The 17,485-nt window shown below is 37.1% G+C and overlaps 1 protein-coding gene across 1 annotated transcript; it reads left to right on the top strand.

Moving 5' to 3' along the window:
• The first annotated feature begins 2,221 nt into the window (after window positions 1-2,221).
• On the top strand, window positions 2,222-4,274 carry LOC130720057 (pathogenesis-related thaumatin-like protein 3.5). The gene is made up of 3 exons (XM_057570639.1): window positions 2,222-2,378; window positions 2,498-3,188; window positions 3,687-4,274. Exons 1-3 carry the CDS (start codon window positions 2,318-2,320, stop codon window positions 3,895-3,897), a joined length of 963 nt encoding a protein of 320 aa, XP_057426622.1. The 5' UTR covers window positions 2,222-2,317; the 3' UTR covers window positions 3,898-4,274.
• Window positions 4,275-17,485: the final 13,211 nt, after the last annotated feature.

The following is a 17,485-nucleotide window of genomic DNA, read 5'->3' as shown; positions in this document are numbered from 1 at the left end:
TCAATTAATCAAACTTTAGTGTGATTGGAAGTCTTGCTTGCATGAGTGTGTAATTATCACATTACGATTTAGTATCAGCATATGTTTTTGATTTGGTTATTGTACTTTCAACAACAGTGCTACATAAAGCAAAAAGTTGTTTTAGCTGTTCAACAAATATAATGGTTCTAAAATTTCTAGAGGGGTTTTCTTCCATTCATCTTCTTTAGTAGCATGTGATTTGTTTCCCCCTACAAATAGATCTGATTGGTTATGAAAACCACTGGAAGGCCATAGCCAAAAAGTGGCTTCAATTCATTATTTGGCTTTCATATCTGTCTGCAAATTTGATTGCTATCTTTGCACTATCATAGCTAGATTGATGTTGCACATATTACTATTATGTTTGGTGGTCTTTAGTCTATCCTACTCTAACATGTCTATCAATCTCACTTCATGAGTTCTTGATTTTCTGTTACTTAGAATGCAGATACGACTGGAAGCTGCTGATTTGGAAGCAAGTTTCATTTGAATTATCATGGGTTCATATTAATTCATGTTAAAGTTGGACAACAATCAGGAATAACACCTAGGATTGCTGTTGATTTGGAAGCAAGTTTCATTTGATTTTTTAATTAGAAATAAATATTTTAATGATTTAAATTCAAAATGTGATACCTTCTTACTTTCTGAAGTGCTTTTTTATGCTAGAGAACAGACTCTGGTTGCAGTGAAAACAAAATTTGCATATGATGTTAGGTACTGTGTGGAATTTGTGAGTGTGTTTGTGGACAATTTATAAGAAAAACGGTGGTGATAGTGAGGTAGAGAAATCTGAGAGAGATTTTGATGTAAATGAAGATTTTTCTTTCTTATGAGATTGGACTTTTAACCCTTATCCACGCCATTCGAAATTTCTATTACTATTATTTTCGACACTTATGTCACTAACAAATAATAATTAGGTTCTGATGTAATGTATATTCTTTGTAATGGAGAATTAAGTAGTTGTTTTTAAGAGTCTTTTATATATAATTCAGATGCAAACAGTATGCACTCAGCTATCACTTGAGCATTAGAGCAAGTAAAGGGAGCATACTACTACAACAAGCTCAAAAGCAGAATAGCATGATGAAACTACTAGATATTATTAATGAACCAAACCTTTCAGTTCCAAACTGTCAAGACCTTCGCTAGAAATTTGTTCTAAAGTACGCCCATTAGTACTACTATAAGAGCAAAGCAACATGCTTCTTATATTGAGAGATAGACAAAAGCAGAGGTTGCCTTAGTAAGCTTTCTCACCTGGATCAACAGAAAAAGCAACTGAAACTCGATCGATGAAAGTTGGAATGACAAGGTTTACTCTTAAAGTCTTCGGCAGGAGGAGGATACAAGAGATCGACCTTGAAGCAAGCAAGGTATGGTGGGTGTCATCATCTTCATCAATATTACCCACCAGATAAACTTGAGAAAAGACTTTCAGGCATCCTGAGAGTAAGGAGAAGCTGGATCTAAATGTATTAGAAAGAGCCTAAAAGCTTTTATATATAGGAAGAATATTTTACATGAAAATACTTCTACATAAAAATAAATGTTGTTGATATGAGTCAAACTTAGTTTATTTTATTGTGTAAAAAATGAACTCGTATAATCACGTACATAAAGAATATTCTCTTTTTTTGATTGTAGATTAAATCAGCTATTGTTTATTAGCCATCATTAAACCACATCCCCTAATATGTTTTGCATAATTTGAGATTTGGTTAACCAATTTTTTTATTAGTTATTTAATTGTACGAAGATCAATCTATGCAACAAGGGTTTTAATTTAAGACTTTTTGTCCACTTTGCTCATCATTTCATACTTTTCTATTTCATCAGTTGTTTATTATATTTTTAATGATCAAGGTATTAATTGACCTATCAAATATAATAGATGTATTCCCCGTGCAACGCGCGGGTAAAAAACACTAGTAAAAAATAATTTAAATTACATTCATTATCTTTAAAAATAAGACTAAATATTACTGAATACTAGTATTAGACATAATATAGATATGTTTTTTTTTTTTCTCTACAATATCAAAAACAATATAGATATGTTTTTGATATTTTACAGAAACAATGAACGTTACTTTGCTCAGAGTGTTGGCCCAACACGGAACAGTTTTTCACAAAAGCTGGAAAATATTCAACGGGTCCCTGCACCCCTTTCTCCTCTATAAATACCTCCTCTTTTGCTCATTCTCCAAACTAAACAATCTCAACCAGAAGAAGAACGAACTTGGTTTATTCATCAAATTTCCCAGTTCTTTCTTCTTCTTCTTCTCAATCCATGGATCAACCAACACTATCATTGATTTCATTCTTACTAACACTTCATCTTTCACTCTCAGGTATATGATTAATTAACTTTGCAACCATAACAAAATTAATTAATTAGAACTTTGTGAGTTAATTAATTTAGATTATTATTGTGGTGCTTAATTAAATTAATTTGCTTATGAATTTGCAGGGGTAATTTCAACGACATTTACTTTTGTTAACAAATGTGACTACACAGTGTGGCCAGGCATTCTTTCAAACGCCGGTGTTCCTCCTCTTTCAACCACCGGCTTCGTCCTTCAAACCGGCGAGACAAGCGCCATCGCCGCACCAACCTCCTGGGGCGGCCGCTTCTGGGGGAGAACCCTCTGCTCCCAGGACGACTCCACCGGAAAATTCTCCTGCGTCACCGGCGACTGCGGCTCCGGCAAGCTCGAGTGCGCCGGCAACGGGGCCCTACCGCCGGCCACGCTGGCGGAGTTCACGCTTGACGGCGCCGGAGGGCTAGACTTCTTCGACGTCAGCCTCGTCGACGGCTACAACGTGCCGATGCTGGTGGTTCCCCAGGGCGGATCCGGCGACAACTGCACCGCGACGGGATGCATCGGCGATCTGAACGGCGCGTGTCCGTCGGAGCTGAGGGTGGACGGGAAGCAGGGCGCCGTGGCGTGTAAGAGCGCGTGTGAGGCGTTTAACACGCCGGAATATTGCTGCAGCGGCGCGTATGGGACACCGGATACTTGCAAACCTTCTTCTTACTCTGAGGTGTTCAAGAGCGCTTGCCCACGCGCGTATAGCTACGCGTACGATGACAAGACCAGCACCTTCACTTGTGCATCAGCAGATTATACCATCACCTTTTGTCCTTCTCCTACCACCAGGTTAGTAACAATAGTAGTAATAGTTACGTTATTTCCCTCCACTTTTTTTTCACGGTTAAAAAACTATAAAATTTACTGCTAGTAATTGTTTTTCACCCTTTTTCTATTACTAATAGAAAGAGGTAGTATATGATTCCGTTGATATTTTTCAAGAGCTAATCAAACTGCTTAACTGCATAAATAAATTTAAGAAGTATTAAAGTGCACGCAATCCAAATTCAATATAGTTGGAGAGGTTGATGAATGATGGTAGGCAGAATAATTATGAATGTCCGGAAATAGGGACCATATGTTGAATCTGAATAACATGGGCAAATGCAATTAATTGATGCACATGGGATGGATTGGTGCACACATCTCAAGGGTTATCGTTACATAGCACTAACATATCACATGTGACACATACAGGTTTTCAATTTTGTCTTTTTCTAATTCTATTTAATTAGGTTTGTTTAATGTCTGATTATATATTGTGTTTGTTTTTGTGTGTGTTTTCAGTCAGAAAGCGTCACAGGGGCAAGACACGAAACAAGTGCCTGGCTCGCCCATGGATAACGACGACAACAGTAACAGTAACACGATGGTGTATGAAGGTGCTTCTTATGATCAAAATCAAGTATCACGTGCCACCGCCACGTCTACCCACGCTGTTGCCGCCACTATCACCATAGCTATTTGGCGGTTGTGCCAGCTATCTCCACTTACCTAACTAACTATTCTTTCATTGGGCCCATGGGCCTTCCGATCTATCTAACCACACCTCCACATTCATGGGCCCAAAAGCTTTATTGCTCACCAACAACAACAAGTATGGTCATGCCATGCCGACTAGGATGTGACTCGTTTGAAGAGAAAGCTCACTGGTCCTTAGATTAGTTGAATCCAAAAAATATTAAACCAATATAGGTAGGTAGCATTTAGCAATATGTTACTCCCATTATTAAATTAATTCATTTTTATCTGTTAGACCAATAGGGTATACTGCTATATATTTATTGAATTCTTTGTATTCTGGGCGATGGGATTCATTTACAAGAATGTGTTGCAATTATAAAATTTGTGATACTTTATTCATTTTTGTTCAAATATCACCCTTGTCTCTCTCTAGTGGAGCTCCCACGATTTTGCCAAACGACCGGAGGGACATGGCACTGCCACGTAATAAATGAAGTGATGTGGAAAAACTTATTCCTTTTTCAAATTTATATGTAATTCTATATCAAAAATTATCAATTTCATCAAACATTGAAATTAAATCTTTTTTTGGTAATAAACGGAAAACATTGAAATTAAATCTAAACCTAGTATAGGGCATGGTCTTCTTTTTTATATAAGTTCCATTACATCCCAACATGTTTGAATTGTTTGGCAAGGACATGGTCTTCTTCTTTTAGACGGGTGTTGATTGTTGAGTAGTTGAAACAGTTCAAATCTATTTATTAGGTGGAACTTTATGCCTTGTGTTGGGATGGTTGCAAGTTTTTAGTTTTTAAATGTCATTTTTAACACGAAACATGTTTGGCTAAAATGGTTTTCAATTGGTTTTTAACAAATTTTCAAAAGAGTTTTACTGGGTTTTTCAAAACCACAAAAAGTCGTTTCTTAATTTTGGTTGTGTTTTAAAAACTTCCCCTCAACGACATTCTCTTCATCGTGCATCTCCAAGGTTTCTAATCGTGCATCCCCAGTTACCATAGACGCCATAATTTGGGTGTGTATCAATAGCGAATACTTGCGACAATTTTTTTTTGATAAGTCAATGAATTAAAAAAAATAGGAGTATAAGGGGAAAGGAAGGAAGGCCATCACTGATGCGATGTTGCTCAGTGTAGTACTGCAACCCTCTAATGCTATACCAATGGCCAATGATTCTGGAATTTGGATTTATAACAACTATTGAAAATATCTTTATGACGAGAGAAAATGAATCTCCTCTTTCCGATGTAAAAAAAAAAAAAAGAATCTCCTTATTAATTAGCTTATAAGGAATCAGCCTGTAGCAGAATTCAATTGGAGACAACTATGATGGTCAAAGCAACAAGTTTTTAAGAAATTGAAATTATACAAAATCTAAAACTGAAAACTCAACATTGAGATAGGTGAAGGTAATAACTGTGACTACGTCTCATTGTCTCCTCCGCCATCTGCTTTGCAACAAGCACATTATCAAATGCGTAAGTCGACTCAAACAAGATAAATATATTGACATAAATGTGTGCGTGTTACGTGTGTGCTGCGTGCGCGCTACGTGCTTGTGTGTAGATAGATAGATATATTGACATTCTCAAAGTCAGTATAATTTAGTTTCTTTAAAAAAAAACATGAAACCAATCCCATAAACTCTCTGTGAGCTTTATAAAAATACTACGAGGAACCATTTTACAATTCACCTCCTTCTTGATCATCACCGAAAAGTATAACCTTGAGCTCAAGTCTAGGTGTCTGAGCTAAAAAGAGGTGTCAGCTTAAGTATTCGAGTCGCAAAAAATATTATTTTATTTAGAAACTTCAAAGAAGTGTTTGACACGTATCGTACCGTTGTCGTGTCGGTGCCCGACACTGGAACACTAGCGACAATTTTTTTTTGATAAGTCAATGAATTAAAAAAAATAGGAGTATAAGGGGAAAGGAAGGAAGGCCATCACTGATGCGATGTTGCTCAGTGTAGTACTGCAACCCTCTAATGCTATACCAATGGCCAATGATTCTGGAATTTGGATTTATAACAACTATTGAAAATATCTTTATGACGAGAGAAAATGAATCTCCTCTTTCCGATGTAAAAAAAAAAAAAGAATCTCCTTATTAATTAGCTTATAAGGAATCAGCCTGTAGCAGAATTCAATTGGAGACAACTATGATGGTCAAAGCAACAAGTTTTTAAGAAATTGAAATTATACAAAATCTAAAACTGAAAACTCAACATTGAGATAGGTGAAGGTAATAACTGTGACTACGTCTCATTGTCTCCTCCGCCATCTGCTTTGCAACAAGCACATTATCAAATGCGTAAGTCGACTCAAACAAGATAAATATATTGACATAAATGTGTGCGTGTTACGTGTGTGCTGCGTGCGCGCTACGTGCTTGTGTGTAGATAGATAGATATATTGACATTCTCAAAGTCAGTATAATTTAGTTTCTTTAAAAAAAAACATGAAACCAATCCCATAAACTCTCTGTGAGCTTTATAAAAATACTACGAGGAACCATTTTACAATTCACCTCCTTCTTGATCATCACCGAAAAGTATAACCTTGAGCTCAAGTCTAGGTGTCTGAGCTAAAAAGAGGTGTCAGCTTAAGTATTCGAGTCGCAAAAAATATTATTTTATTTAGAAACTTCAAAGAAGTGTTTGACACGTATCGTACCGTTGTCGTGTCGGTGCCCGACACTGGAACACTACATCTTAGAGGTGTTTGTGTTTCATAGTTTAAAAGTAAAGGTTTTGCAACAATCATGAACTAGACGCAATAAAATTGATATAGAATGTCATGCCATTGTCTTTGATATAAATTTTCAAAATTACAAAATGGCCCCTTAAATTTTTTTCAAAGATTAGTGATTCTTGTCTCGACAAATTTGAGCAACGAATTATAAATTAACCAAAGTGGGATATCCTTCCTCAGAACTATGGCATTCTCCAAAGTGGGATATCCTTCCTCAGAAACCCTTCTATACATTAAAAGTGCACAGGACCACAGGTATACCTCTTGATGAAATGACCAATCAAAAAGTTAATGGGGTCATCCGTGTAGACGCATACTGTCCAATAATTCCTCCCTGGCTGGGCTGGAAGCAAACGATAGCCCTCAATAGGGTTGGCCATCCTTCTTATACCATGACATGCATTGGCAATATCAATTGCATGACTTAGAGTTTCGTAGGTCGCAGGGGTGACATTGCGGTGCACGTGCATTGAACAGAATCATTCCGGATAAATCTCTCCACCACAGACTGATAGCAGAACCGGTGAATGTGGAAACATAACTTATTTTAGAACAGGAACTCGGATGCAGTCTCTGTCATCTGTGCAGACAGGCACATGTTATGTTAAAGTTATACTCCCACCTAAGTTGTGAGAATGTTCCCATGTCCCATTTTAATTTTTTTAAGTTTGATTTTTCAAAAATGCATTTGATTTCTTTTTATTTATTGTCTAATTAATATTATATTGGTTCTGAAATGAGTATAGTGGGCAAATGAATATTTGTATATGAATATATCAAATAAATATTTTTTTTTTCAATTTTCAGCATTACTATTTTTTAATTTTAGAAATTTAGAAATTTTTATAAAACAAATAAATATTTCCTATTTTCGACACTCATCATTACTATAATTTGTAAGAAATTGAAATTATATAAAATATAAAACTGAAAACTCAACATTGAGATAGGTGAAGGTAATAACCGTGACTACGTCTCATTGTCTCCTCCACCATCTGCTTTGCAAACAAGCACATTATCAAATGCGTAAGTCGACTCAAACAAGATAAATATATTAACATAAATGTGTGCGTGTTACGTGTGTGTTGCGTGCACGCTACGTGCTTGTGTGTAGATAGATAGATATATTGACATTCTCAAAGTCAGTATAATTTAGTTTCTTTAAAAAAAACATGAAACCAATCCCATAAACTCTCTGTGAGCTTTATAAAAATACTACGGGGTGAAGGTGTGAAAAACGACTAGAAGGGGGGGTTGAATAGCGTTTTCAATATAAAAACTTTCCCCTTAAAGATTTAAAGTAAATCTTTTCGGTTTCTCTATGATAGATGGTGCAGCGGATAAAGATAGAGAGAAGAGAGAAGCACACAAGTATTTTATCCTGGTTCACTTGATAAATCCCTCAAGCTAATCCAGTCCACCCGTTAAGGTGATTTCTTCCTTCTTAGAATGAAGGCAATCCACTAATCAGATAATTGTTACAACTGCACTTGAAACCTACAAGTGACTAACAATACACTGACTTAGCTCACACTAAGATTCACTCTCTTAGTCTTCTCTAGGATCCGATCAACCTTGATCTCCTAAAGGAATCACCACTAAGATTCACTCTCTTAGTCTTCTTAAGGATACTGACCTACCCGGTCCCTTAAGGAAAATCAAACAACTGTTTGAGGTTGGTGTTTACAAAGGTTTGCTTCTAAATAAGCTAAGTGTAAACTAAATAAGAACAGATGAAGAAAGTAGAGGCTTGAATCTTTTCTTGTATTGCAGCTCTGGGTTTCTCTCTCTCACTTAGCTTTCTTCTTTTCTTCAGCCTTTTATAGTCCAAGGTGCAAAGGATATTTCTGTTGAGAGAATATGACCGTTGGAGGGCATTTCTGGAACTTCCAGAACCTGCTGTGGCTGAACCTTGGTAGGTAGGCTTTTCAGAATAGTACACTGCTCTTGTACTTCTTGATAGAGACATTTGCCTTTAACCATTGACTTCTGATCAGAGTTATGCTTCGTGTTGGAACTTGTGAAGCTTGGTGATCAGAGTCAGAGGGATGCTTGGATCCTCTGACCTTCGTAACTTCTGCTTCTGGACCTTCAGAGCTTCTGAGCCTTCAGAGCCTCTGGTCCCTCAGAGCTTCTGGTCTTCAGATTTTCTGATCCTCAGATCTTCTGATCCTCTGATCCTCAGATCCTCTGATCCTCAGATCCTCTGATCTTCAGATCCTCTGATCCTCAGATCTTCTGATCTTCAGAACTTCTGACGAATATATCTTCTGGTGTCAGAATCAGAACCTGTTTGTCAAAACACTTAAGACAAACATTAGAGTATCATAGTTGTTCATCCACAAATAAATACTTGTTATCATCAAAACATAGAGTTGTACCACATGACCAAATCTTGATCTTACAATCTCCCCCTTTTTGATGATGACAAAACCATGTATTTTGATGAACAACTCTAAACAAATAAACTGAATACACTCAGAGTATAATGTATCAGAGTTAAAACTTATCCTGATGTGTATAGTTTATCTTGCTCCTTCTGAATCCAAGACTCGTGCTTGATTCTGAGCTAAGCTCCCCCTGAATCTAATACTTAATATCAACGTTAGTAATATCTAGATTCTGAGCTAAATAATATAGGAGTTGTCAAGATACTATAAGTTCTCCCCCTTTTTGTCATAAGCAAAAAGAATGAAGGTGGAAAAAAATAGTAAGAGCATAAGACGAAATACTCCCCCTCAGAAGGAATACCGAGTGATACTTGGCTTCTGATTAGTATAGGTACTGATGAGAGCAGAAGTGTGGTTCTGGTGACATCTCCATTCTGGACAAAATTCCATCTTCAGATGCTTCAGAATGAGAAGCTATGACCCTACTCTTCTTCTGATGACGCAAGTCAGAAGTTGTAGTAGCATCTTCTGATGTTGTTGCTTCTGGTTTGACAAGTTCTGAGTCTTTGTTTCTTTCTGAAACGGTCATGCTCATCTCTGCAAGCTTTTTAAGCTGGCTTTGACTTGACCAAATCTTACTCTACTGATGCCTCCAAGATTAACTTCACCTTCAGGTTCAAGTTTTTGGATCTTGGGACATATGCCTTTCTCCCGTCATGTGTTGCCTGCATCCACTGTCCAGGTTCCATGGTTGGAGTTTCGATGGACCTATTGAAGATATCTGCAACATATATAATCTTATCCCTAGGTACCCACTTTCTGGGTCCTTTCTTGTTAGTTAGCTCAGAAGTTCTGACAACTTTGGGTCTTTCAACAGGATAATATAAAGGAATTTGAGCATGATATTTTGACATTGAGAAAGTTCCTTTCTTAAGAGATGATGGAGCAACTTCAGAAGGTTTAGAATGACCAATGTCATATATTCCATTTCTGCTTACGCCATAGATCATTGAAGCCATTAAGCTTCTGTCTACGCTTTTAGCCAGGAATCTTTGAAAAGATTTTTCATACTTAGATTCATTTCTACAATCAGAGGCATCACATGCAACAATTTCTTCTAACTTAGCAATCTGGTTCTTAAGCACAGAGTTAGAATTTACCAAAGCATGATTTTCATTTTTCAATTCAGAAATAATTTTCTCATGTTCAGAAGGAGTCTTGGAGACAGCAGATAAGTTCTTTTTCAACTTTTTATGCTTAGACAATAAAGAGTTATACTTATCCATGATATCAGACAAAGCATGTTTCAGTTCAGAGGTAGAGAAAGAAGAGAATACCTCATTTTCATCGTCAGAGTCTGGATCTCCTTCTGATGCTGAGTCAGAGTCAACAGCATCCTTTGACTCTGCTCCTTTGTCTTTGACAATAGCCATGAGTCCTTGGAATTCACCATCAGAGTCAACATCCTCTGACTCTGATTCATCAAAAGTCACCATCAGACTCTTCTTCGTCTTGAAGTGCTTCTTTGACCTTTTGTCCTTTGATGAACCTTTGTATTTGCTCTGCCTGTGCTTCCAGATGCAGTTGAGCTTTCTGGATATCAGAGTCAGCTCATCTTCATCAGAATCTTCAGAGGCTTCTTCAGATTCTTCTCCTTCTGCTTGGAGAGCCTTAGCCTTTTCAGATTTGGATTTCAAGGCTATAGACTTCTTCTTCTGATCCTGATGTTCAGCACGCTTTAGTTCATGACACTTCAGTATGCTTATGAGTTCTTCCAAACTCATCTGCTCAACATCTCTAGTTAGCTCCAAGGAAGTTATCAAAGGCATCCAGCTTTCAGGAAGACCTCTAAGGATCCTCATGACATGATCCGCAGTGGTGTAGCTATTGCTGAGGGGTCTTATTCCAGCAATAATCAACTAGAATCTGGAAAACATATCCTCAATGGATTCGTCAGGTTCCATTTGGAAGGATTCATATTTCTGGATCAAAGACAGTGCCTTTGATTCTTTCACTTTCTTGTTTCCTTCATGAGACATCTTCAAGGATTCAAAGATGCCCTTGGCGGAATCACGATCAGTAATTTTCTCATATTCTTCATATGAAATGGCACTTTGCAGAATAGCTCTTGATCGGTGATGATCTCTGAATTCCTTCTTTTGATCTTCACTCATCTTCTTCCTTGGGATCTTTACACCATGTACATCAACAGGAGGGGTGTAGCCATCAACAACAAAATCCCAAAGATCAGGATCAAAGCCAAGAAAGAAGCTTTTGATTCTGTCTTTCCAGAAATCAAATCTCTGACCATCAAAGATAGGTGGTCTTGCACTGTATTGATATTTGCTTGTAGTAGTGGTGGAATCCATGAGTTTTTCACACTGGCCCGGATCTACTGAACACTGTTAGGTGTGGTAATCAGAACTTGCGCTCTGATACCAATTGAAGGTGTGAAAAACGACTAGAAGGGGGGGGTTGAATAGCGTTTTCAATATAAAAACTTTCCCCTTAAAGATTTAAAGTAAATCTTTTCGGTTTCTCTATGATAGATGGTGCAGCGGATAAAGATAGAGAGAAGAGAGAAGCACACAAGTATTTTATCCTGGTTCACTTGATAAATCCCTCAAGCTAATCCAGTCCACCCGTTAAGGTGATTTCTTCCTTCTTAGAATGAAGGCAATCCACTAATCAGATAATTGTTACAACTGCACTTGAAACCTACAAGTGACTAACAATACACTGACTTAGCTCACACTAAGATTCACTCTCTTAGTCTTCTCTAGGATCCGATCAACCTTGATCTCCTAAAGGAATCACCACTAAGATTCACTCTCTTAGTCTTCTTAAGGATACTGACCTACCCGGTCCCTTAAGGAAAATCAAACAACTGTTTGAGGTTGGTGTTTACAAAGGTTTGCTTCTAAATAAGCTAAGTGTAAACTAAATAAGAACAGATGAAGAAAGTAGAGGCTTGAATCTTTTCTTGTATTGCAGCTCTGGGTTTCTCTCTCTCACTTAGCTTTCTTCTTTTCTTCAGCCTTTTATAGTCCAAGGTGCAAAGGATATTTCTGTTGAGAGAATATGACCGTTGGAGGGCATTTCTGGAACTTCCAGAACCTGCTGTGGCTGAACCTTGGTAGGTAGGCTTTTCAGAATAGTACACTGCTCTTGTACTTCTTGATAGAGACATTTGCCTTTAACCATTGACTTCTGATCAGAGTTATGCTTCGTGTTGGAACTTGTGAAGCTTGGTGATCAGAGTCAGAGGGATGCTTGGATCCTCTGACCTTCGTAACTTTTGCTTCTGGACCTTCAGAGCTTCTGAGCCTTCAGAGCCTCTGGTCCCTCAGAGCTTCTGGTCTTCAGATTTTCTGATCCTCAGATCTTCTGATCCTCTGATCTTCTGATCCTCTGATCCTCAGATCCTCTGATCCTCAGATCCTCTGATCTTCAGATCCTCTGATCTTCAGATCCTTTGATCTTCAGATCCTCTGATCTTCAGAACTTCTGACGAATATATCTTCTGGTGTCAGAATCAGAACCTGTTTGTCAAAACACTTAAGACAAACATTAGAGTATCATAGTTGTTCATCCACAAATAAATACTTGTTATCATCAAAACATAGAGTTGTACCACATGACCAAATCTTGATCTTACACGGGGAACCATTTTACAATTCACCTCCTTCTTGGTCATCACCGAAAAGTATAACCTTTAGCTCAAGTCCAGGTGTCTGAGCTAAAATGAGGTGTCAGCTTAAGTATTCGAGTCGCAAAAAAATATTATTTTATTTAGAAACTTCAAAGAAGTGTTTGACACGTATCGTACCGTTGTCGTGTCGGTGCCCGACACTGGAACACTACATCTTAGAGGTGTTTGTGTTTCATAGTTTAAAAGTAAAGGTTTTGCAACAATCATGAACTAGACGCAATAAAATTGATATAGAATGTCATGCCATTATCTTTGATATAAATTTTCAAAATTACAAAATGGCCCCTAAATTTTTTTCAAAGATTAGTGATTCTTGTCTCGACAAATTTGAGCAACGAATTATAAATTAACCAAAGTGGGATATCCTTCCTCAGAACTATGGCATTCTCCAAAGTGGGATATCCTTCCTCAGAAACCCTTTTATACATTAAAAGTGCACAGGACCACAGGTATACCTCTTGATGAAATGACCAATCAAAAAGTTAATGAGGTCATCCGTGTAGACGCATACTGTCCAATAATTCCTCCCTGGCTGGGCTGGAAGCAAACGATAGCCCTCAATAGGGTTGGCCATCCTTCTTATACCGTGACATGCGTTGGCAATATCAATTATCCTTCTTATAATAATTTATAATTATTATTATATATTTGTATATTTTTCCAATTAATCATGTATATTTATATTTTTTTTTTGGTACAAATAAATTATATTATATATTTTTTTAAATTATATATATATATATTATATTTATATGATCATGTATGATAAAACCAACACATTTATTTTCCAATGCAAAAGAAAAACACGTTTCTCTCTCTCTCTGCAATTAATCATGTATATTTTTATTTCCTCTAATTTTTATTTTTTTACACTTAAAAATAATTTTCAAAGAATAACATACTCTAAAAGAAATTTATACAAAATATTTAAAATACATCAAACGTATAATACTTTCTTCACTATATACACCTTTTCAAACTTGAATGCAACATGAAGGATATAATAATGGGTGGGATGGGTAGCCCATCAAATGAAGGGTATTAAAGGATGAAGGGTCAGACTTCAAATCCTGGTGGAGGAACTAATTCACTAATAATTAACAACTAATATTTGCCTATAAAAAATGAAGGATATAATAATGTGAGTATTATCAGACATTTTTTACATCCGTTTGATATGTTGTATAGTATAAAACATGATAATATAAGATCTGATAGTATGACACCTAACAGTAGTAAGTCTAATATAATATTAATATTATACAATGTTTGATCATACACTGTATAAATTATCACTTCATTTAATATGTTTTTATTTCCTGTTTTGATTTCTGTTTTGTCTCAATTATAACTTCAACATATGAATATGATTGGTTGTTAACCAATTCGTTGCATTCGTGGGATAAAAATTTCGATCCATATAACATTACTCTATAAATTAATATAATCATATATTTCATAAAATGTTGAATGATGATAGATAATATAAATATGAGAATGATGTTAAAGGGTGGTGAAGATGATGGTGGTAGTAATGGTAATAGTGGCAGTGGCGATGACTATAGAGGTGACAGTGGTGATGCTTAGCGATGACAACACTAGTGGAGGTGGTTGTGGCGGTAGCGGTGGTGCATGGCGGCATGGTTGTGTGTCGTGGCGGCAGGTAGTAGTGGTGGTCGCGGTGACGATGGCAGTGGCGGTGGAGAGTAATGGTGGTGGAGGGTGGCAGTGGTGGTGGTGGTAGAGCCGGAGGTGGAATTTGTTGGTGACAGTGGTAGAAGCAACCGTCATAGTTGCAATAGTGATGATGGCAATAGTAGTAGTGACAATGATGGTGGAGATGTCGTTAATGGTGGCGGTGGTGGCGGCGGAGGTGGAGGGTGGTGATGGTGGCGGCGGATTAAATATTTTCATGTATTCTATACATCACACTTTTATCATGCCCTATCTATCGTCTATATGATGGATTAAATAATCTTTCATTTTAATGTATAAGAGTTCATTGATGAATAGACATATATAATACAATGCTAGCACCAAACAATGGATAAGTTCATGGTATAAGCTTATACTATCATGCCTAATACGCCGTACCAAACCAGCCTCAAAAGTAAATTGGATAGGCATGATATATAGACAAGATTTGTATTTAACTATTATTATTATTTTCAATTTTAGTCCATAAAAAAATTGTTTTAAGTGGAGTATGGGATGAAATGGTTTTTTATTGTAGGAAATGCAATAAGGACTATCAAAATGCTACTTAGGATGAGGGCAACGTTCTTGGAGGCGAGGTAGTGAACTATGATGGGCTTCGTGCGTGGCAAAGCTGGGGATGGGCCTACGATTTCAGTGGGTACGGTTATGTTGGTTGGTGGTCGCATGCGTATGGTTACCAACAAGGTCCTCTAGGGTCTTTTCAGTGGTGGAGGTCCAACATGGAGGTTGCCCAGGAGATGGATCCATCGTAGATGGAAAGTGGTGACGGTGGGGAGCGTCTCAGGTGTGTGGAACAACATATCAATAGGACAACCACGCAAGAGGTGCTTGTGGACTCTATTAGTGATGGTGTGCAAGTGTTATCGTTGAGTCACCGTGCCATATCATCGTCAACGAGTGAGAGGGACGAGTTTGTGAAGGAAATAGAGGCAAAGACGTAGAAATATGGGGATGTTTTGTGGCCGCATTCAGAGAGTGAGAGGGATGAGTTTGTGATTAATGAAAGTCCAATTGTTAGGGACAAAAACCAAGTTTTAGTGGTGTTTACTCATGTGGATGATTCATTTGAGGGAGTGAACAATATGCATGGTATTGAGAAAACAATGACATCTCCTATTAAGAAAAGGAGAGGAATACCTTCAAAGAAGTGTGGCAAGAGTGTATTGGTGGGTGGCTCGAGGAGGGGTCGTCCTAAAGGGAGTAAAAACAAATCAACGACTTCGGGTGTTTCTGAGTTTCATTTTGATCCGATTCAACGGGAGTCAACTAAATTTATCATTCTAAACTCTTTGATGTCATTTCTTTTATTATTATGATTTTAAATTAAAATATCTTCTGTAATATTATCATCTAAATAATGTTTCTCAATTGACATTAACATGTTTTATTTATAAAAAAAAATTAGATTTTTTGTAAATATGAATATATAATATGAAAAAAACTTAAAATATATATATTTCTAACAACCATTTATACATTTTTGTAATTAAAAATTAGGATTTTTTTAAATATACTATTACATAAAATTTAAATTTTATATCACCAAAGTCACCCGTGCATTGCACGGGTTACTCCGCTAGTTAACATAGTAAAAGAAGCTTAATACAGAGATTAATCAACATGAAGCAGAAAAAGACATAAGAATGAGATAGAAGAGGAAATGCACCTCAACCAGTGTTGCTTCCTTCCTCGGCAAAGATCCAACGATAGAAGGGGACAGACCAACATCCTTTGCTCCAGCAATCAGTGCCATTTCCGTCCATCCCAATTTTAACTGAAAAAAATTCACAATTTGAGAATCACCCATTATTAAGAACGCAAAACCCAATCCAAAGAAAGAAAAAACAATAAAAAGATGAAGAGAGTGAGTGTACGAACAACGTGGGTGACCGAGGCGGAAAGCAGGCGAGCTTGGCGTTAGTAGCGGCGGCGATGGTAAGGAGATCCAATTGAAATCGCAAGTCTGAAGGAAAGGGGCAGATGGTAATGTCGTTGGACGGAATTTTTTCCTTACCCACATACGCTCAACAGTTGGAACCCCAATCTTCGTCCTTGGAGCGGCGGAAATCGCAGGTGATGTGACCATCGTGATGAAGAATCATGGAGGGTGGCGTTTTGGGAAGTATTTGTGGGAGGAGCGGCGCAAGAGGGAGCGGTCGAATGGTGAGCGACGCAATTGAAAGAGGAGGAGGAAGAGTTTAGGTTTAGCACGTGTAAAATATCATGAGAAATAAGGTAGGGAGAATTCATGGCACATGTGGCAAGTAGGGGCAAGGAGGAAGAGTCTAGCTTTGACACGTGTTAAAAATCAAGTGAGAATTAATTTGGGAGCGACACGTCATTAAATTAGCCTGAGAATTAACCTAGGAGCGACACGTAATCAAATCAGCCTTAGAGAAGTTCTTCTTTTCTAATATATATTGATATTGATATTGATGATTGACTAGTTTTCTTTTTTAAAAATTCAAATATCCATTTCCTTTCTCTTCGACTGATAGCCTAGGAGAAGGGGTTTGATGGCGGCATTAGGGATTCCTCAATAATTATTTATTCACACATCATTTCGAGGTGAAATGAGGTGGAGGAAGAGAGAGATAGGAAGAAAAGAAAAAGTAAGAGTGAGAAAGTATAAGATGTGTAGATGATAAGATGAGAGAGATAGAAATAAAAATAGGTGAAAATGAAGTGTATAAAAAAAGAAGTGTGTATATATCATTACCCGGGATTCCTTGTTAACTATTATATTTTTTACTATTTTAGCATGACTCAATCATCTGATCTGATCTAAGCCATTAATTATCGAATAGGTTTGGTTCAAGTACAGTGATGAAAATTTTGGGCAACCTAAACCAACAAAGCTCAAAACCATTGACTGGTTTGAACTTTAAAACACTCTAAACTCGAACCAACCAACCAACCCGGCCATATTACACTAGTACCTAACTTGTTCACACACAAAAAGGGTTGTTATATTGCTGCTATGTTATTAAAAGAAAAAAAAGGAGGCTGATTTTCTTGAACAATATA

This window comes from Lotus japonicus, chromosome 5, assembly GCF_012489685.1.
Source record: "Lotus japonicus ecotype B-129 chromosome 5, LjGifu_v1.2".
Taxonomy (NCBI): Eukaryota; Viridiplantae; Streptophyta; class Magnoliopsida; order Fabales; family Fabaceae; genus Lotus; species Lotus japonicus.
This window is presented reverse-complemented; position numbering and strand designations above follow the sequence as displayed.

Excerpts from the sequence above, each read along its gene's own strand:
- LOC130720057 (XM_057570639.1), top strand. The coding sequence starts at position 2,318 with ATGGATCAACCAACACTATCATTGATTTCATTCTTACTAACACTTCAT. Across the intron at positions 2,379-2,497 it reads ACTTCATCTTTCACTCTCAG|GGGTAATTTCAACGACATTT; the intron begins GTATATGATTAA and ends ATGAATTTGCAG. Across the intron at positions 3,189-3,686 it reads TGTCCTTCTCCTACCACCAG|TCAGAAAGCGTCACAGGGGC; the intron begins GTTAGTAACAAT and ends GTGTGTTTTCAG.